The sequence below is a fragment of the Phalacrocorax aristotelis genome, chromosome 9 (genome assembly GCF_949628215.1).
Source record: "Phalacrocorax aristotelis chromosome 9, bGulAri2.1, whole genome shotgun sequence".
NCBI lineage: Eukaryota > Metazoa > Chordata > Aves > Suliformes > Phalacrocoracidae > Phalacrocorax > Phalacrocorax aristotelis.
This window is the reverse complement of record NC_134284.1, coordinates 26,858,645-26,880,786: the sequence shown is the minus strand read 5'-3', so window position 1 is coordinate 26,880,786 and position 22,142 is coordinate 26,858,645. Positions and strand designations below refer to the sequence as shown.

Below are 22,142 nucleotides of genomic sequence, written 5' to 3'. Positions count from 1 at the left end.
GAATGTAACAAATATATAGGAAATTTATGTTCTTATTTGTCACTGCGTAGGCATTGCATATCTCCTTTATGGTTTGTGAAAGGCTTTCACAAATAATGTTTCCATACATCTGTCCTGAGTTACGCTGTGTTTTGTTCTTTACATCTTTGTATGCTCTGTGTTAAAAATCCAAATAAGCACAAAGAAAACTGTCTAAAAAGATATGGAAAACCAGCAAAAAGTGCAAGACGCTAAAATAGGAACAATTTATGGAAATGGAGAAGAGATGCTGCGATAAAATCCAGAACATAGTGACGTTTGCTGTCAGAAAAAAGTTAAGACTTCTACCATATGAAGATTGGCAAGCGCAGTGCATGGTACAAGAGATGTATTTTATACCTCTCTGTACCAAGTACAATACTAGAATGCAGTAGTTTAAAAAGGAGTAACTGATTATCTACTTTTGTTCAGCTCCCTACAATGATGATGCAGTACTATACATACATGCTATTGGGTTCAGTAGTTCTTTCAGTATCAAGGACAGTAAGTTTAGATAAGAGTCATAGCACACAAAGCAAGAAGAAATTGCCGAATCCCCCAACATTTTCAATCTAATTTTGTACGTACATACAGATCAGGTATGGAGGGACACCATGCACACTTAAAACAGAATTTAAAAAGCACAGTCTGGTCCTGTGTAGGTGGTGTAAGACTTTGCAAATCTCTGATCCAAAAGACATTCATGGAAGCTGCAGCAGCTATATCCACAATAGTCTGAGATTTCTGGCCTCAAGTCAAAGGAAAATTTTTAGCAATGATTAAAAATTACATTTTTTTTTAAGTCTCAGATTTGAACAGTAACCTTCTGGTTTAAAACTGTACTCATATTAGCATTTTTCATCTTTCTTCAGAGCAGAGTAACACACTTACATGCTTCCCTCTGTGGAGGTTGCACAGATCACAATCCTTTGTTTTACAAGGAATGTGACTATAGGGAGACAAAAGCTCCCTCTTACAAAGTGATACACACCCCACAGGTCACGATGGATGTTGGGTTAAAACTATTGCTGCTGCTCAGTTTCATCTGTATACTCTGGTGGATGGTTTTTTTCCTTAACAGCCAGTGCACACTCCTTTTCTCAAGTTGGCTGTGACAATGCCAGACAACCCAACCAACAACAGTTCTAAACATAGTCACGTTTGGAAGAGCCCTGATTATTGTTGCCGTGGCATGGCATTTACTCATTTAATCGGGTAGGGTACTTTTATACTGGGACGGTACATCATAAACCCAAATTTAGGCAGCAATTTACGTATCTCAGGTCTCCCTAATCTAAATATTTCCTTGAAATGGTCTGACAAACTTCAAATTACAGTCACATGCATAGCCTTGCCTTTTGAAAGTTAAAAGAGATGTCTGGTTTTTGTCCCTGTCTCCCGATTTTTGATCGGTAGTTGGAAATTGAAAGTACCACCCTTTAAGAAGCTCCAAGATATATGACATGACTGAACAGAGTATTACAAAATTCTACTGGAAAAATTACCTGTGGATCAAAAGTATAACCAACTTTCATAAGTCATAATAACAAGATATAGAGCAGCTTGATTCGTTCCCAAATCACAAAACTAAATTCAATCCCTTGGGCTTGAAATGTGAATCAGACTTCTGAGCTTCTTACTTTTGTTAACAAATTTGCATAGATGTTATACTTTTTGTTTTGTTCAGCTGCAATTCACTTCAGCAAATGCATCCCATTTTAAAATAAATACACCGCCACTGCATCTTCAGTCTTCCATACGAAACTGTTAGACTGACAACCGTGTTCCATTTGCTTTCTCTTTTATCAACTGCAGACAACACTTCAAACTGATTTTTTAAAATATCATAACAGATAGACAATGTAAATTTAGCATCACTTACCTTTATTTGCTTGTAACCTTATGTTTTGTTTATACTTTCATCATTGTTATCAAACACCTCATTCTTCAAACATAAGCATGCTAAGTGTATTAGTACAGAGAACAGAATTACTTTGGTACTACCAACTCTATCGAAGAAAAAAGAATTCACAAGGCATGCTTAGCATCTTGTTATACAGGTGCCACAGATTCTTAAGTATCATCATGAGTTAATGAATTTATTCTATGCTTTCCTCTCAAGAAAGAAAGTATTTAGTTCTCAGCAGAAAGTTTAGTTTTCAGAAAACCAAGGCTAGAAAGCCAAATCTGTTGTTAATTGCAGGAGCCACTTTTTTTTTAAATATAAATAAATCCTACCTTTTGATAAACCTGAATGACATGTTTCTAAAAGAAATTAAGCCAAAATAATAATTAACAAAAAGTTTTGTACAAAATAAATTTAAAAAGCCATTTAGAGTGAAACATGCAAAAGGATCTCATTTAAAATGCACATTAAAAATTACATTTCAATACATTCTGAGATTAGGCAGATGATTTAGGGTCTGAAGAGTCAAACTCTTAGCATTGTGACTTCCAAACATAATTTTTCTGGGAAATATGCCACCAGTAGTTATTATGAATTGAAATACATACTGGTGTCAAAACACTTTAAAACTCAGTCTGCACAGTCACATAAAAATATGTTTGTATTTTTTTCATGTATTTCAAACAGAAAGCAAAAATCAATAACCCTACTATAATTAGATGTTGAGTATCTTCAGAGTTAGGTTTCTTCCTTCCTTCATAACACTAGGTCAGCCACGTTGTGCCAAAAACTGCCTTAAGTATTTAGTTAATTTAGTGGCAGAGGCTGTAACAATTGCCTAGATCAGAACGTAAGTAGTTAATAATCAAAAGGATCCTGATCCCCTATAGAGAATGCCAGAATAAATTAACAGGTTTTAAGGCTGGTTTTTTATTATTATTATTTATTTAAAGAGAAGAAACATATCCGTGTCCTTTGATGGCATTATCCACCTCCTTAGTAGGTTCTACAGCACCTAGTATAACAGAGTCCTACCCCAAGAGGCCCTCCAAGTGCAAACTCAACCACCTGCAACAGCACTATTGTTTTACAACTGCACATTATTTAATCAAGTCCAGATGGAATTTAAACTATTCCCAAAAGCAGTGGGGAAAAACCTCTTCAAGAAAACTGCACTGCACAAGTTGAAACTCAGAGGTAGTGACAGAAGTTTGCATGCTGCCTAAACAACTGAGCGATACACAATGCTAAATAGTATGTTCCAGCAGCTCAAGTGAAAAGCTTGTATGTTCACAGTTTGAGTGTCCATATTTGGAACATCAGATGGAAAATTAAGTATGGATATTACAAACATAAGTACAGAAAGATGTGCCAAAAGGATGTCTTTGATTAAGACTTCACTTGACAAAAAGCAGATGACTTCTTTAAAAAATCAAATTAATCTTTTCTCTCTCAACAGAAAAAGAAGAAAAATAACCAACTAAACAGGGAAGTGTTAGCCGGCAGAGAGGTGAGCAGGGTAAAACATTTACCAAAGGCTAGGCTTTCACATTCTAATTTTTAAATTTTTAAAGAAATTTTTTTAAAATTTTTAAAGTTTTTAAAGAAATTCACTCTCTAAATTGAGATCAGTCAGTTGTGAAAAACTGGAGTTTGGCATAGCATTATTTTGCAGGAATAGGAGACTATGAAGAGGATGCTGAGAGGGAGGCATGTATAGTCACAGAACAGACAGGAAGAAAATGGCTTGGTGTTGATGTGATATAAACCTAAAACAAAAGCAAGCAGACCAAGATCAGAATGATACGTTCCAAAAAAATTTCACAAGGAGGGGGGTACAAAAGCATGGAGATTATCTTAAGGTAAAGATAAACGAACCCTCACTTCTGCAAACACAAGAGTGGCCTGAAGCATGTGGTATGTGAACCAACAGGTTTTAAACGTAGAAGGAAAATAAGTGGTTTTCAATTTTAGGGTTTGTAGGAACTATTTTAAATCATACATGATTTGAAACTAGAAGTCCAATTAGAATAAAAACTGTTGGTCTAGCCAAAGCCTAGCTTAAGCAGGTGTTGTTCCTGCACTAATACACCTTTCACACCAAAACCAGAACCTGCACATGAACTAAAGGTCAAAATAAGAGTAAGTTTTTCACGGTTTGACCAGAATCCTGCCTAGAATGAAAGCACAGTACTGCCTTTATTTTGATATAAACCTATGCTAGCACTACTGCCAAAAGAAGCTTTTGTCTCCTGCCCCTACCTGTGATGTTTCTGTTTGTGCGTTATCAGCAAGGGTTTTCTGGAAATATTAATAGCTTAAGTGATTGAGAAAAACAACCTGAGCTTCAAACGCTACATTAAATATCAAGACTGGGATTCTAGTTTATGCTGGCTACTGATAGACCACACAGAGTGAGCAGCTTTTGACCTAAGCTGAAACATTTCAGCTTTGCACCACTTGTACCTCAGACATGAGGATGAGCACAGAAAAATCAGCACAGACCAAGCTGTCTCACTTTTTATCCCATTTGATTCAACTACTAAAAACAAATGGCTTCTGTAACCAAAAAGAACTATGAAAAAATCATAAGCCAGTGTATTTTAAGTTGCAGAAATAGTTAAGCCATTAATCAGAGAATGTGGACAAAACAACCTAAGCAATTAGCTAGTTGGTGTGTCTACTACCTGATATAATGGAAATGTTGCATTACATTTTAAGAGGCTTACCTTCTTGTTAGTTTTGAAGTTAGTTTACTAAATAGATTAGTGGAACCCCTGGTTCGAGTCTGTGAGAGCGGTGTTGCTTCATGGGACAGACTGGGAGAGGCTGGTGGTCCGTTGTAAGTAGCAGTACGTCGCTCTCTGAGCTGGCCATGGAAAGTGCTCCTACTAGCCGTTCCTCTGGGGAAACGAATACGATCAGGTGTGGTTGCACTGCTAATGCTGTGAGTTGAAGCAACAGGAGTTCTTTGATCGGGAATAGTGCTAGAGCAGAAAACAAAAAACACAATGCTAGAACTTCTTTACCGAAGCACTATGGTTCTGCAGGAAAACACAAAACACTACATTCTACAGTGAAGCATAAGCAGACACTTTTATATAGGCCAGGATTTGAAATATCAACATTACAGCACTGTATGGAATCAAAACTCTTAAGAAGTTAGGATTAAAAGGCTGCCGAAACAGAAACCTACATAGGCAGAAAAATGCAAAAGGAGCATCCTGGAAAAGATCAGATAAACTAGGCATACAATGTTTCACTGAGAAGACTGATAAAGGAATAGATGAATAAAGTTTCCTCCCAGGAAAGAGAAGCAATAGGTAACTTTAGTGTCTCTCCCTGAACATTCTATATATACATCTTTGAAAATCTTGCTAATTTGAAAGTATCCTACACAAAATTCTCTACAAGCAAACCGCTCCAAGTAGTGAAGTCCTTCAGGATATACAGTTAAAGTCTCCCACAAACTTTGACAATAGGGAATGTCCAATACTCCTAACACTAGGAAAAAATTAAGGTTCATTACTGCAGGATTATGTCACAGACAGCCTGACACACCACAGGACAAATGTAAACAAGACTAAAAAAATGAACAAACACACATCTTGTGGGCAATATATACTAGAACAATCTAGGACTAAAATTCCACAGCACAAAGTTAAGAAGCAGTGGGTATAAGTTAGTTTCACAACGATTTCAGGTTCTTACATAGGCCTGAAGTTATCTGCGCCATTGTCTATTGGAGGCAACATCATCTTCGTGTGCACAGAGGCTGACATGGACATCGACTTCTGATGTCGCAGCCGAACACTGGAGAAGGATGTAGTACAAACTGAAGCAGGGCTAGCTGCGTAAGCGAACATTTCTGTCAGGCTGTGAGGGGGTTTGGGTTCAGGCAGAGGCAGAAAGAAGAGCATGATGGACCAACAACGAACTACTGCATAGAAAAAAAAGCAAACTTTTCCTTCTATTAACCGATTTATCAAAGAACACGAACTCTAACAGCCCTCTTCTATGTAAAAAGCAGCAACTACCCTACACTCCCCTTAAAAAGCATCCTTACTATAGCACTTGATAGCTATGAAGTAATCATTCTCTTACCATTAGCATTAGTTTGCGGTGATAACCTCCTAGATGTACGGAACCTGAATAACTCAGTGTTCTATGCCAAAGCACTAGTATACAGCACTGATGCATTTCATATTTGTCTTAACATTAAAAATCGCATTAAAAACCCACCAACTGCACTTTCCAAAAGACCAATGATAGCTCCATTACTGCAGTGAAACACGTTTTCAGAATGTGTTCATGTTAAAAGAGATCAATGTAAGTTGGGCGAGCTGTCAAATCTTGATCTGCATCTGATAACTGAGGGAGGGACTTCACAGGCACAATCAAAAACAATACCATGATCTTTAACAAGTCCAGAGAGACCCAAACAAGAATGCTACCGTTAATCAACCTGTACATGTAGGAGACAATGAATAACACTTGGTACTCTCTGAAGGAAGAGGTATGACTGCTGAAGAGCATCTCATACTGCTTGGCCACAAACCTTTAAATTCTTCAAATTACCAATCAGGGTTTGAGAGAAGCTCTACAGTGCTGCCTTAGCAGAATGGCCAGTAAGCTGCCAGCTGCACAGTATGTTAAAATAGGAGCATGAAACCTTTTTCTTTCTTTGGGCCAAAATACTCTTTGCAGCCTTCACGTTATTTAGTAATGATAAGATAGGGAGAAAACTGAGAGGCCAGAAGATGCATTGAGCCTTTCAGTCTATAATGCCATAAATCATTCATCTTAACTTTGCTTTGAAAGTAAGGCAACCGTCATTCCAGAAACATTGTTCGAGGTTAAGAAATCATTAATAGTTAGTGACAGCTTCATGACACTACACGTTTGCTTCCAGGTTAGTTCATGGCTACGCATACTGAAATTCAAGTCCTGTTATCTCATTCTGGTATGTCAGACTTTGGAAAGGAGAATGCTAGTCCAGCTACAAGTATCAGCTGACCCACTTCTTGGGCTTCGGTCTCAAAGCACCAGCAGAAAACACCTCACAGCTCAGGCATCAGAACTGCTGACTAAAACATTTAGCAAAATCTACTTGTTTTGTTTTTAACTTCTCAGAATCTAGAAAACTTTATCTGAGTCACGCATGCATCTCTTTACAACACTGATCCAGCAGGATGCCAACTACAACCACCACTCCAAAGAAGCCTGCAACACAGCCCAGCTTTTACATTACCTCAGGGTATTAAGAAATTGTAAGGAAATCAACATCCATCTCAAAAGCAATACCCCGAAGTCAAGTAATCCCAAACAATTGGTCACTAGCCTCTCAAGCACTTACAGCTCCTTTCCTCTCAATTTGTTGCAAAAGTTAAAGGAGAGAGAGTCTAGTTTTACAACATGTTAGGCCCAAGTTTACTTATTCACCTGCCTCCAAAGACGTGATAGCGAAAGGTGTCAATAAGGTACCAGAGCACATATTAAAGCCTTTTTATTTCTTCCTCTGAAGCTTTGCTAGAAATCAGCTTCCTTGGATTACTAGCCTGGGAACACAGGAACAGTGAGCTAACATGCACCAATTAGTGCCAAGGCTTATTAAATATCTGAGGCCGTTGTAAATCATTTGTAACACAAATAATTTAAAGCAATTGCCTATCATTATGAAGAGTGTTTCATGAGTCCCCAAGTGCTTTAATTAATGCTCGGGCTTTGGAGGAAAGCCAACAGAGTCATCTCCAGCAGAATGCCTGTCAGCCACACAATGTGTTAAAGTAGGGATGTGAGAGTTAAAAACCCTTTGCTTCTACCAGTCTGGCATGGGGTCTTCAACACTACTTTCTCCATCAAATCCAGTAGCTGACTATCGATTCTTCAAAGTTTCCGTTACTTCAGAAACAGTGCCTTCTCAAAATTCAATGTGCAAGATAAAACCACAACAGTCAACATTTTAACACTTTCTCTACAGAAAGAAGAGAGACTTTAAATGTACGCATCTTGCTTTTTAAGGCAAGTCTCCCAAGTCAGTATCTGACTATGGAAAACCCAATCTATAACAAATTATTTATAGCAATTACTCCTGCCTTTAACATTTGCCACCAACAGACATTTTGGAAGCACAGAAAGCATTTTTAAGAAAACCTTGGATTTATACAAAGCCCAGGTTCCACTTGTTTCACAGAAGAAAAAACATTACAAGTGTCTAAAGTTACTTTCTGCGAAGTTGAGAATATAATATTAGAGATACTGCAGAAACACCTGAAGGCAGGCAGAATTCATTCTGAAGAGCCAGTCCCATCAATAGCCATATTTATTTAGCCTGCATTAAAGGTCCCTGCATTTCATGTGATCAGTCGAGCCTTTGCCCAATTACAGCAACAAAATATATTGATGTAAATGCTGAACTCTGTGCCAAATCAAAGTAATTCTGAAACCGTGCCAAAATGAATGTGCAGTTTAGTGTTGAGGTGTTTCAGACAATGAGAAGTCTCAAATTGTAAAACAATTCGCAATGCATTCTTATTATCTTTTCTTGTTTTAACCCTCTCTAAAGAGTAATGAAAGTAGTAATAAAAAATACGTGATAAGAACTCAGACATTTCAAATGACCCCAATAGGGCTAAAGTTTGCAGGATAAGCAACAATGTCTGGATACTATACTGACAAGAAAAGGTAAATTACACAAGGATAACCAATTACAGATATAAGATAGAATTAATACAGTTGCCAAGTACTACTCAGTGTTAACTTTGAGCTTAATGCCCATATGTGACAAACCAGAAAAACAACAGTTTGCTGAGAAACTCAAAGCTGGTAAAAAATAAGTAACAACTTCAAAAGACAGCTCCTTAGGAGTATGAAGTTACTCCTAAATTAAGGGGACATCTGAATATCAAGCATTCATAGTGAACAATATCTAATTACTTTTAAATATGTAATAAAGAAATTGTAGACAATACATTGCAAAGGTATTAAACATTTTAAAAAATGTTATTAAACCAAGAAATGAGGTAATCAAATCTGATCAAAACTATTTTGAACAGAAAGGTTCATTTTTCAAAGAATTTGGAAAGAAAAAAGCTAATAACATCAAATCAAAGAAAGGATGGTGAGCTTTAATCTAAACAAACTTGGTTACATTAACAATGACTAACCAATGAAGGCTGAGACAGACACACTAAGAGACAGTACCAAATAGCTCTGCTGTACTTCACATGACAGTTGACTGCAGGCCCAGCTGGCCAGCTACACTTTTGGCACTCTTCAAAATTATACTTGACTTTTTGCTTAATCACTTTCAGTTTGCAGAAAGCTAGGAAGAAGAGACAGGGTCAAAATCATGTCCTTTATCCCTAGGGTCTAAGGGTCAAACAAGGGACAGACACACTTTCAATTCAACACCACAACTCCACCATTGCTCCTTATAAACTGCTGAAAGGCAGGGAAAACTTCAACAAGAGCTAGAAGAACAGTATTTTCTTCCCACCCTTTACAATACATCATAAAATTAGGAAGAGGTGGAGAAAACTGGGAAGAGCAGGAGAGAGGTACACACTCCTCCAAGCTTAAGCATTTTTATTAAGTACCATCTATCTGGGTGCTCTCCTGGCAATGGCCAACTACTTAATTGTTACCAGCTTTTGAGACCAGTAAAATTCTGTGAAGAACAATTGGTTGGAACTTAAAACACCTCAGCCAGCCAGGATTTTTGGTGGTATTCTTCAATGTTACTCTATACCTTATGTCTACTTTCACTATTACATTTATTTTTTGACAACTCTCCTCCGTCTCTGGTACACAGGGAAGGATGGGACTAGATGTGGCTATGGTGCTAACACATGAACTGGTTAACTCCAGTTCCATTGCGTGCTCTAGTCAGGCTTTCATTCAGTAAAGTAAGAGGAAACTTGTTATTTCTCTGACTGTTTTCACTCAGAACACGGAAATAACAGTGCCTCCCTTCTCAAGATGAGTTCTGAAAATACTGGGAAGCAATTAGACTACAAGGATATCAGTAAGGAATGTTGGTAGTCCAAGACAATGACGTATCACTGTTTCATCTTTGCTCAGAAAAAATTTACTTTCTCCCTGTGACTTTGTAGAAAAAACAGTATTCCAAATAATCCTAACAAAGCAGAGTTTAGAGTGAAACGTAAAAAGAGAATGGCTCAAGAGAGATGGACTTTGTACTATGACACTAAATAAGACTCTTCTGCAAGAATATGCTATTTGGCCACAGGTGTTAACAACTGATTTAAGATGAAGGCTGTACAAATATGACATGTATTAAACAAAAAATTAGGAACTTCCTTTTACATTCAAAGTATAAAGGCTGTATAAATTACGCATAGAAAGAAGAAGCCCAACATACTTACACGTGCTCCATAACCAAAGATCTGTACTCACCTTTCATTAAGAATTACACTAGAATATTACCAATTTTTAAATTATGCATTAAAATTTTTTGGAAGTGTGAAGACAAGGGACATACACCATAGGAAGACATTTCATATACCTGTTCTCCTTGCCATTTTGTATCACTGAATGCCTATCGGCAGTGGTTCTTTCACTACAAACATATGTGTTGCGTCGTGTCATTGCTCCGGGGGCAGTATTATTCTACAATTAAAGAACATAGGCTTGTTACTCCCCACAAAAGGCTTCTCTAGGGTTAAATCTATATATAACTGAAAGTTGGTTTACTTCATGCTAGTTCTACACAGTTATAAAACTTACAATAATTAAGTTAATATACAAACACCTTCCAGTATTTTTAAGGAATAATGCAATCAGAAAAAAAAAATTCTAAGTTGTTCTTGTATTTCATGTTGATGGCTCAAAATTTATATTGCTTAAAGTTTTAATTACCAATGTTCTGAATTACAAATTCTCAACATGTGTAGCATTCACCTCATCTACATCTGGATAGCCTATATCTTTACAGCCTATTTTTTAAATACTTTACCACTTGTAGATTGTAGAATTTTCCTTTAAGTTAAAATCATACCCTTAAACAAGATAGGAAAAGCAAAGCTTAAGAAACAAAATGTGCTCAAATTCAGTGGGAAGGTAAACTTTTAGATATTAAAATGCTGTAAAACACTAGACAAGTTTTAAAAACAGGGAAGAATAAGTCAAATTAAAGAGAAATTGCAGAGAATTTTAGTAAGACATTTTTAAAAATATACATTGAAATACAAGCATAATACACTGAGGACAAGAGAACCAGGGGAATGTAAACTACAGGCCTTATGTTAGAGGGGAGAAAAGAAATAGAATTACTTTGCCTCTGTCTTTACAGAGAAAGAGGGTGGAGATATGCCCAAGTTGGCGGTCAATTTTCCAGGAACGACTGAGAAGCTGGGTAATTCACAGATAACAGAATTATAAGAAGTTAGATGCAATTACTGTAGGAAAAACATGGTGGTCCAGATAAACATGCACCCCCAGGTTGTAGAGGAAGTAAGAGCTGGCAAGCCTTGTATTTTTACTCCCCACCCCAAGAACATAACACAGGAAACCGCAAATAGTTGGAAAGTCAAAAAAAAGTTAAATATTTTCTTTAAAGAAAAGGATCATGGGGCAAAGCAGGAAGCAAAATAGGCTATTAACTTTCAATATCACTGCTGGGGAAAGTCTTGGAGGAGGCTAGCTTAAGGGAATGACTGGTCAGCACCTGGATAAGCACGTGTGGAGTAAGGATGGCCACTAAGAATCAGCCAGGGGACTTCATGCTCAACTAACCTTTTGGAGTTCTTTGAAGAATTACTGCTATGATAGACAAGGGAAATTCAGCGGACTTTTAAAACAGCGTTAAGAAAAGGTTTCACAAAAATGATTACAGTAGAGAATCATGGAAAGAAGGATAAAAAAAGAAAAAGACAGTTCAAGCACAAAAGGAGAGTAGCCAAACCTTTTTCTTTCTTGTTTCTGGACCTGAAATAAACCTGTTAAAGTGGAGTATTCTCAACAACCAGCAAAAGCTCCTCCAGTGCCTTAAGGCAAAATATTTGCTATACAGGGAGTTTCAAGCAATGCAAACCCTGAGCTGCAGATTTAACAATGAAGGCATCTTGTCTGTTTAAAAGACTGCTGACCTGTTACATATCTTTATATGAATGTACAAATAAAAATTAAAAAGTGAACTTCGCAACCTCCTGGTGTTTGAAAGTAGAATGAGTATAAAGAGTATTTTAGATTAGCAGAATTATTAATTAAATCATAAGATGTATGTAGTTGTCTCAAGGGTTCCCAAGTATTCTTCACCAGATATTCCTTAGGGATAGGCATGTGCAAAGCATTAGCAGAAATCCCCCTGGCCCCTTCCTTATACTTCGTTCCTTACACAACCCTCTTCAAATCGTGTTTTTTTTTTTTTAAAAAAAAAAAAAACCCAAACCATTGATTTTTCTACTTTCTTCTGACATTTGCCATTGTGCAAACTCCCCTCCCTTTATTAAACTTGCTAGCAATGCCAGCTGTGCACCCAGAATGAAGTTTTGTTTATATGTTCATGCTGTGCAAGACACTGTGGAGTCCTTGCAAACAAATGATATATTGAACAATTAAATATTAATATTTGAATATAATTTTGCTCTGCATTCCTCAACATACTAGAAAATGAAGCACCTAGAATATCTGACTGTTTTTATGGGGGGAAATGTACACAATAATAGGCAGCTTCCTTCTTTCCACCTGCTCCCTTAGAACATTTGCTTCCCTTGAGAAGACATCACATAACATTAAAGTGTACTGTGATGTTGCACATCTAGAAAATCAAGACAGCAATCTCTGTGCTGGATCAAACTTTAAAGTCTATGCATTTTCAGGTTTGGAAGTGGACAAGTTTTGGTATTCATATCTGAAATCAGAGGACTCTAAACACACACTTTCCCAGCTCTCTTTCTGGAATACAAAGACAGAAGGATCACTGTACTGTTTTTCTGTTGTTTGGCTCAGATTTCAAAGGTTGTGAGATGAAAATTCAAGCCGTTCAAGCTTTCATATTTCAGTTTTAGCAAGAATACAGTCTTGGTATTGGGGCCTTTACACTTTTTAGTGTATGACCTCCTTTAATGATTCATCTTGGAAGCTCTTCAGCTACGACTTTTTTGCTCAGCCAATCTACAGACTGTTAATCTCTAGACATGACTAAGTAGCACAGGTAGCCTGAAACTGGTGTCAACAGCACACTTGCTGATGGAATGACAAACCCTAGGGTTAACCATGAAAGTTCATCCTCACGGCGTTGTCTGCCACCTTTGCAGGAGGTGTTGATACTGCAAAAGCACACGTTGAGACTTCTGAGCATATGCACAAGGTCCAATCACAGTACAAAGGATGAATTAGTGGTACAGAGTCCTCCTCTTTCCCTGGAGAGTCCTGTGCCCCCTGCTTAGGCAAGGTATTTTCATGTTAAGAGACTCCAAGGTGAGGACTGATGAAAAACTTTCAGAGAATCAGCTTCCGACTTACAATAATGAACCCATCTATTTACTTCAGAGCACAAGTATGGTTTTTTTGGGTCCTAAATGATTTTCCATACATTCTCTTCTAATTTCTTAAAGCTGTATTAAGAGGTCTGGGACACCCTTATTACAAGCATTGAGGAAAAATCCAAACCTGTGACTAACACGGAGTTATTAAAACAAGGAGTTATTAGTTGCTGCTAACTATGCAACCCCTGCACCAGGTTTTTGTTATTCATTTGGTATTTGCCCAATGAACCTGAAGATTTTTGATGTGCACTTGTTCAGTTTGCGGAATTTAGTTTGCAAGGGTTTAAATGTTCTGTCAACTTTAGAAGTACAGCTTGGAGTCCCTCACTCCAGCCTCAGACTTAGCTATCTGCTCTACAATCACAACTCTTATCCTTAAGTGCATGCTTGTAAGCTTTGTTATAAGAGCAGCACACAACTGGCTAAGGGTCTCCAGTGAGGACCATACTTTCGCTGTATCTGTCAAAGTAATAACTGTTTTTAAACAGTGTTTTTCTGTCTCCTCAGTGATTTTCTCATCATAATGCTGATTTTAGGGCTGAAGTTCTCAGTGAGAACACAAACTCTCTCCACCTTAACCTTTTTTCAACTTCAGGACAATATCGTAACTCCAACATCCTTTTTTTCCTTCTAGATGCATGCCAATACTGTCAGAAATAAAACTCCCTAATCAGGTCCAGGAATTGTGTAAAAAGTCACTGCTTCCCTCCATCCCCAGCCAGAAAGCAAAAGACTAATCTCTAGTTGGGGGTGGGGGGGTGAGTTTGCTCAGTCTGACATGAAGAGCTATAAACAATTTAAAAAACTAAATGATTGACATCGTAAGTCTGATTCCATGTTCACCACCTTGACCACTGCTTGTAAAAGATCAGTCGGATCAGTTGCACACTGAATCAGAAGAGAGAAGTATCCTATCTTTATGATCTGAGATTTTATTTCAGCTACAGTAGTATGAAATTTGAAATAAGAGTACTGGAATAAATCCCCAGGATTTGGGAGTGGTGTAGCACAGCTGATCACAATACTAAAGATGTTAAATGTAAATTATGTTGTAACTGTAATGCAAAGCTCTTGAATGAGGCAGTACAGTATGCTAACTGAAGTCTCATCTCAGACAAAACCAATTTGATTATTCTACCATTTTGAGACTCAGTATCTAAGAACTGTTGTGAAGAAGAAAAAACTTCATTTTTTTTTCCTTCGGTTTCTGGACTGATCAAAAACCAAGCAGGAAAGGGCAGAGGACCACAAAAATCAAAGAAGTGTCCCCCAGAATCATAAGCCCTTGTTCACATTTATGAATAACAGCTGCTGCAGTAGAAGTGTCTTTCCAGAGAATCTCTGACTGAAATCCTCCAGCCAAGTCACTATCAGCCACTGAGCCAACTGACAATGCAGAGCCAATAAAGTAAAACAAATCTTATTTTACTTCTTTTGCTTCAGACTGTCAAAAAGCTGGGAGCTCAGGAAGTTCTGTTCTCATTTGTTGTAAGTAATGGTGCTGAGTACATGACCAAATACGCCGGCTTTGTGGGATAAGTTTAACGAAGCAAAACAAAAACCAAACCAAAACAAAAAAATAATTCCACTGCAAGTTGAATAAATGGCTGGGAAGTTATGCCTTCCGAAAAGAAGGAAGTTTTTAAATACAAAATCCCAAAATTTTAGAAATTAAATGTTACAAGACTCAAGAGTTATATGAAAACAGATTTCCAACTTCACCTCAGAGGGAGGCACCAGGGAGTATGCATGTTAAAGCCAAACCGAACACAGGATTTTCTTTCTTTCAGCTCACTGCCTACTGCTGGACACTGAAAATTCACTAGTTATACACCTTACAGTGGTTTTTTTTGTTGTTGGGGTTTAGGAGTGGATGGGGGAAGCCCACAAGGGTAAAAGCCAGGCACACTGCTTTTAAACACAGGTCAAAATAAACCTTTGAATAGTTTTTAGAGCTACATTTGTTTGATAATCTTACTATACATAACTTTGACTTGGAATAGCCTGTTTGAGAACAAATATTAGGTGGTTCCTTAAATGTACGAAACTATAGAGTAATACAAATAGAGATTTCGTTCTTTTGTACAAGATGCCACAGAAGAGTAGCTGGTGATACCAGAAATAACTCATAAAAAATTTCAGGAAACAGCCCTGAGTTGAGTTTGGTTGTTTTGGGTTTGGTTTTTTTTTAATATGATGATTTTTTTTTATACCCATATTATGTTTGTTCACTAACAGCTGCTAGTACTAATTACTAATACTTACTAACTACTTCAGGAATATTAACAGGTAACTTGAGTAGCTGACCGATGAAGGGGGGGAAAAAAAGGCAAGATATGAAATACCTACATTTACTCTCGATGAAAAGTAAAACCAACACCACTGATAAATCACACGTTTAACACTTTTTCATCCCTCAAAAACATTTAATGGTTTTGATAAATAAGCATTTCTACTTACACTAGGAACAGCCGAACTTTTCTTACGTTCAGGAATATCAGCCTTATTGGGATTGCTGGCATTTCCAAGCATTGGACTAGCTGGTGCAATTCCTCTTCCTGCAACAGCACTACTGCTGGATTTTCTTGACTGAATTCCTTCCTCTTTGAGGTCACTGTCTGTAGTACTAGTCTGGCTTCTTTTGGGATACGCCACTACTGAGGGGATGGAGGGTCCAGCTTAAAAAACAAAGAAAAGAAACAGAAGGAGGTTTTTTCTTCTCAGGAGTCCAGTAGCTATTCTTCCCTACAATGGAAATGTATTCACACACAAGAATCAAAATAATCAACACTGGAAATCAGAGCTGCAAAAAGGTAATTATTTAATTATTGAAATACACATGTTTCAGAAGACAGTAAAGTTTAGTGAAAACCAGAACACTTTCCAAATTTTTCTTTTTTTTGCTCCCCCTCTTCAAGGGTGAAGTGGACAGGAGGGAGGCCATGACGACACATGGACATGACACTCTGAAGCAAGGCCTCCCACTTCATAATAAAATCCGACAGATTTGATATTCAAGTCAACTCTAGTAAGGCTTCCCCTTTTATCACAATTCAAAGATACGTAACTCTTCTGTTTACCTTGCTAAGGACAAGAGGGCCATAATAACAGACAATTCTTGCAATTCATCAGGCAAAGATGTTACTTGATTTCCATGAAAGAATTACAAATTTTATGGAGTCTTCTGGTGTTTGAGTACTGGCACTGGTTTAGCTTGGTAGGAAAAAACCCTTAGGAATCTAACTGACTCTCATTCAAATCAGAGGATCCTTCATCAGCACAAACCTGGCACATACTGTTCAAGCCAATTTCTGATAAAATTGGGCTGTTGAGGCAGGTAGGTGGTGACACAACCCTGGACCACCAGCAGCACTAACAGCCAGCAGACTGCACTTCTGGAATGGCACAGGAGGAGCAGCAGTTTGCCACCAGCCTCCCCGGGTATGCCAGGAACACCTGAGAATGAGGCAGCCCCTTCAACAGTCCCAAGCTTCCTCCTGCTTTAACAGGATCCCAGACACTGGAAAGATGCGTTCTGCTGTCTCAATTATACCTCCTCAGAAGAGGATACATGAAGATACATCATCTTTGTAGTTAGCGTTTTAATAATGGATCAAAAAGTGTATGTATATACACACACATAAAAATGCATTAAAATATATCTTTTTTTATATATATAGATTTGAAGCACTATGAAACACAATAACCGGCATTACAGGAGACTCTCCAAGGAAGGCAACCTCTGAATGCACTTGAGGTATTTAAAAGTAGGCCTAAACAGAGATTCCTTTTATGAGTTAGTGTCTGGGCAGGAGTATGTTTAAGTTATTTAGAAAACCCTAAGCTACTATCCTGCACTCATTAAGCAGAAGAGTGCTAAGTCTGTTTGAGTCACTGATCTTTAGAAATTTATTTCCTGCAGGACAATCAGGTGACACTACCCTCAGGAAACAAAAAATATTGGCAAACTGACATTTCTTCCAAGTTTTAGACACAAGCTGACCTACTAGCGTCAAAAGAAAACAAAAGCTGAACAGACACACAAGAGCATGGGGGAGGAGTGCTGGGCTTTTCATGAAAAAAGGGGTTGCAACATTCTCTTCAATTTGTGTAACAAGACTTTCCCAGCAGAGTCAGGAGTGGTCAGGAATGCAAAGGATGACACAAGGCAGAATGAGAGAATTAAGTTGGTGTATTCAGCATTCCTCTAGAAGTTGTTTTTGATGGCTTTATAACAAAACTAATCAAAAAATACTTAGTTATTCAGTAAATTATTTAATCACAAAGCTGTGAGCTATACTGCTGTCACCCTCCTGGTGACACCTCCCTCTGGGGGATGGAGACAAATTCAGAAACCGAATTAAACTGGAAGCCACTATATTCCGCAACACTGAAAATGAGAATTGCTCACCGTGATCACTGTACCGCCGCTGTTTCTGGCTAGAAGATATGCTTCTCTGAACTTTGTGATGAGGAGATTGTCCAGTGCTATTATTAAGATCACTACTTGGCCTAACTTTGGCAAGTGAAAGATTGCTGCTGGAGCTTGAATCACTTGCATCCAACTACAATACAAATGAGAATATTAAAACAAGGACTTCAGACAAAACAAATTAAACATCCACCACATTATGGGAGCAGTAACAGGGAGGCAGAAGGAAGATGGCTCTGGTACATAGGAAATTTTGTGACAGCAAGGAAGTTGCTCAGAGGCCCCTACTTCTCTTAGGTTCTTGTGCAACTGTCTTAGATGAAACTCAGTGGAATCTGCAGCTCCTCAAAGGACAAGCAGATAAAGAAAATCCATCTCTACTTTCAGTCCTCTCTTCTCAGAGCTCTAAGATTTTAATAGGAAGAGAGGATATATTTAGTAGAAGACACCACACCAACTCCTGCAGCAGCGGAATTAAGAGCAGCTTACTGATGCTGAGCCTTCTCAGCATCATACGAAAAGGTAATCTACAATGCAAGAACTTTTTTAGGTTGACTGGTCCTGCTCCTTGGTTCTCTTAAAATATTTAGAGCTGGCACATTCACACTTGAGCTCCTAGACTAGACAGGACAGTAACCAGCAAGCAAAGTCCTTCAGAGGAGTAACGCCTGAGCAAACACGGTAGTTTTGGGGAGCCTAAAGGCAAGAGTTTACTGACTCAGATTAGGGTGAGAACAGAGACAGCATCATTTGGACAGTTGACACTGATGATTAGAATAATGTGATTTTAAGTGTAACGGACTTCTGTGCAGGAACCCAACAGCTGTAGTTACTGACTTAATTTTTGCTTGTAACTTTGCTAAGGACGCTTTGATTCCTTTGTTTCTTTGCATTTGTAAGAATGGTACTTACCTCTGATGATTTCCTTCCTAGCAGTAAGTATGTAGCTGTGATTTCATCATACTTCATTTTACTAAGGGATTCTTGAATTTCTTCTTGAGAATATCCCATGCCTACCATAATATCTAAAAACAAAAAAACACTCTAAGTTAACAGAAACACTCTGATGTTTAGGCTGGCTAAGTGTTTAAGTTCAAGAGAAAAAATGGAACATTTAAAGAATTAAACAAAATGATTAAGTGTGAGACCATAAGCCTGATGAAATATTAATATTAAAAGATTAGTTACTTCTTCCAAATGGCAAACAAACACGGGGGGGATGGGACATGAACCACAACACCACCACCCATATCACGCAAACAGTATCATGCTCTGAAAAATACTTGATTACCTATTCTTTTCTGGTCCGAGATGTCTAGTTCTGGTTCAACAAAAGGTTTAAGTTCATCCTCCTCATGCCCTGCATTGATCCACCTGTCCTTCATAATTTGCTATAAAAGAAAGGGGTTTGTTAATACAATACACTTACCAGCAAAGAAAACGAGCTGTTGAAAGAACTCCCCCCCACCTACCGAACACTAAGGCATTTTCTGATTTTTCTTTTCCAGAACAGGCCCCAGCACCTACTCAGTTTTGTTTTGCTCTAGTGAAGATAATCAACAATGCACATCAAGCCAATCTGCTTCCCAATCAGCTGTATTCTAGCACATAGCTGAAAGCTAAAAGCCCGTAACACTGACCAAGAGCAGTGTGACAACTCTGACAAGTCTAGTAGGTCCAGGCTCGACTGGGAGCCTGCAAACATTGTCCCAGTCTTCAAGGGCAACAGGAATGACTCTGGTAACTACAGGCCTGTCAGTCTCACTTCTGTGCCTGGTAAAGTTATGGAGAAGATTATTCTGGGAGTTATTGAAAAATAACACCTGAAAGACAATGCAGTCATTGGTCCCAGACAGCATGGGTTCACAAGGGGAAAGTCCTGCCTAACAAACTTGATTTCCTTCTATGACAAAGTTACCCACTAGTTGACCAAGGGAAGCCAGTTGATGTGATCTTTTTGGATTTCAGTAAAGCTTTTGATACTGTCTCTCACAGTATCCTCCTGGACAAAATGTCCAACAGACAGCTGGATAAACACATAATGTGATGGGTGAGCAATTGACTGACAGGTCAGGCTCAAAGGGACAGAGTAAATGGGGTTACATTGGGCTGGTGGCCAGTCACTAGCAGGGTTCCCCAGGGATCTGTCTTGGGGTCGGTACTCTTTAATCTCTTCGTAAATGACTTGGATGCAGCAGTTGAAGGAATACTAATTAAGTTTGCTGATGACAGAAAATTGGGAGGAGCTGTTGACCCTCTTGAGGGCAGACAGGCCCTGCAGAGATCTGGACAGACTGGAGAGCTGGGTAATCACCAACCATATGAAGTTTAACAAGAGCACCTGAGGCACGGCAACCCTCGATGTACATACAGACTGGGGAACGACAGGCTGGAGAACAGCCCTGCAGAGAGTTACCCGGGAGTTCTGGTCAATGGCAAGCTGAAATGAGCCAACAGTGTGCCCTGGCAGTCAAGAGGGCCAACTGAGTCCTGGGATGCATCAAGCCCTGCATTGCAGCCAGTCGAGGGAGGTGATTGTCCTGCTCTGCTCTGGTGCAGCCTCACCTCAAGTACTGTGTGCAATTTTGGGCGCCACAGTACATTAAGGATATAAAGCTACTGGAGAGCGTCCAGACGAGGGCCATGAAGCTGGTGAAGGGTTTAGAGGACAAACCCTATGAGGAGCAGCTTAAGTCACTTGGTTTGTTCAGCCTGGAGAAGAGGAGACTGGGGGCAGACCTCATCACAGTCTGCGGCTTCCTCACAAGGGGAGGAGACAGGGCAGCTGCTGATTTCTTCTCTCTGGTGACCAATGGACCCAAGGGAATGGCTGGAAGATGTGCCTGGGGAGGTTTAAGTTGGATATTAGGAAAAGATTCTTCACCCAGAGGCTCCCCAGGGAGGCAGTCATGGCACCAAGCCTGACGATATTAAAGAAGCACTTGGACAACGCCCTCAGACACATGGTATGAATTTTGGGGTTGTGCTGTGCAGGGAAAGGAGTTGGGCTCAATGATCCTTGTGGGTCCCTTCCAGCTCAGGACATTCTATGATTGTATGATATGCAGTGTAGTCTCACATTCATCTGGAAAGTAACTGTGGAGTCAGGTGTCTCATAACCCCAGCAAACAAAATCTTAAAGAAAAAAAAGCCACATGCTTTACTCAACACCTCCCCCCTCCAAATGTACTACTGAGGAACGGTATGACAATAATAAGATACAGCTCAAAAATATAGTTTGCAAAATATAATGTCTAGCTTTCTGATGCACCTTATTTGTGCCATTACCTCTAGAGTGCCTCTTTTTGTTGGGTTTAGCACCAGGAAACGTTTGAGGAGGTTTTCACAGTCTGTGGACATGTAGAAAGGAATCCTGTATTTTCCCCTTAGCACTCTTTCTCTAAGTTCCTTGGTAACAGAAGAACAGACAGCAAGTTGTAAGCAGCAAATCACTTAAAACATTAGGCAAGCATGCCCAACATGTTCCACAAAAACGCACCTTTAAGTTCTGTCCGTCAAAAGGAAGAGATCCACTCACAAGGGTATAAAGAATAACACCTAAACTCCAAACGTCTACTTCAGGTCCATCATATTTTTTCCCTTGAAAGAGCTCTGGAGCAGCATATGGTGGGCTGCCACAAAAGGTATCCAGTTTATTTCCGACTGTAAACTCATTGCTAAAACCAAAGTCAGCTATTTTAATGTTCATATCTGCATCTAGCAATAGATTTTCAGCCTGGAAAAAAAAAGAATAGTATTTTAGATCAAGTATTTTAAGTTTGTCTTACAAACCATTGTCAGTTCTACTCATTCTTAAAATGCAAAAAGGTGAAATATCGTTAACACTCCCTTCCTTGCAAGGTCTTTAGGTATACTTTAGTCTATCATTCACATATCCCCTATTTTAAAAATTTCTGTAAAACGGATTCAGACTATGGGAGCTGTTATGCTACCTAAAAGCTGTGTTACCATTGGTCTGTTTTCTCCATAGAAATGCATCCTGAGCTACTGTAACTTATGTTTTTGATCTATTAAAAAGAAAACAAGACATCATCTCACTGTTCACACTCTCTGTGGCATTTCTTGCAGAAGTTTGGTAATACACATAACCTTTACACTTCTTTCACGGGTTTGTTTTTTTGGTTTTTTTTGGTGGTGGTGGTGTTTGGGGGTTTTTTTGTTTTGTTTGTCTGGTTTTTTTAAAGTTACAAAGCTATGGTATTTTGAATGAGTTATGTAGCAATATTATTAATATAAAAGGCACAGTTTAAAGACG

The 22,142-nt window shown here is 38.6% G+C and overlaps 1 protein-coding gene across 10 annotated transcripts in view; it reads right to left on the bottom strand.

Annotated features, from left to right (window-relative positions):
* The window catches only part of MARK3 (microtubule affinity regulating kinase 3), a 65,181-nt gene that overhangs the window by 7,203 nt on the left and 35,836 nt on the right, over positions 1–22,142 (bottom strand). For 4 of the 10 annotated variants that reach the window (XM_075103990.1, XM_075103993.1, XM_075103989.1 and 1 more), the window contains 9 exons: positions 21,366–21,602; positions 21,155–21,274; positions 19,158–19,257; positions 18,779–18,891; positions 17,846–17,999; positions 15,895–16,112; positions 10,452–10,555; positions 4,654–4,911; positions 2,257–2,283 (listed from right to left, as the gene is read on the bottom strand). In XM_075103990.1, coding sequence (XP_074960091.1) covers positions 2,257–2,283; positions 4,654–4,911; positions 10,452–10,555; positions 15,895–16,112; positions 17,846–17,999; positions 18,779–18,891; positions 19,158–19,257; positions 21,155–21,274; positions 21,366–21,602 — 1,331 coding nt within the window. Of the gene's footprint in view, positions 1–2,256; positions 2,284–4,653; positions 4,912–5,635; positions 5,801–10,451; positions 10,556–15,894; positions 16,113–17,845; positions 18,000–18,778; positions 18,892–19,157; positions 19,258–21,154; positions 21,275–21,365; positions 21,603–22,142 lie in introns of all 10 variants that reach the window. The other 6 variants (XM_075103986.1, XM_075103985.1, XM_075103987.1 and 3 more) reach the window with 3 other exon arrangements.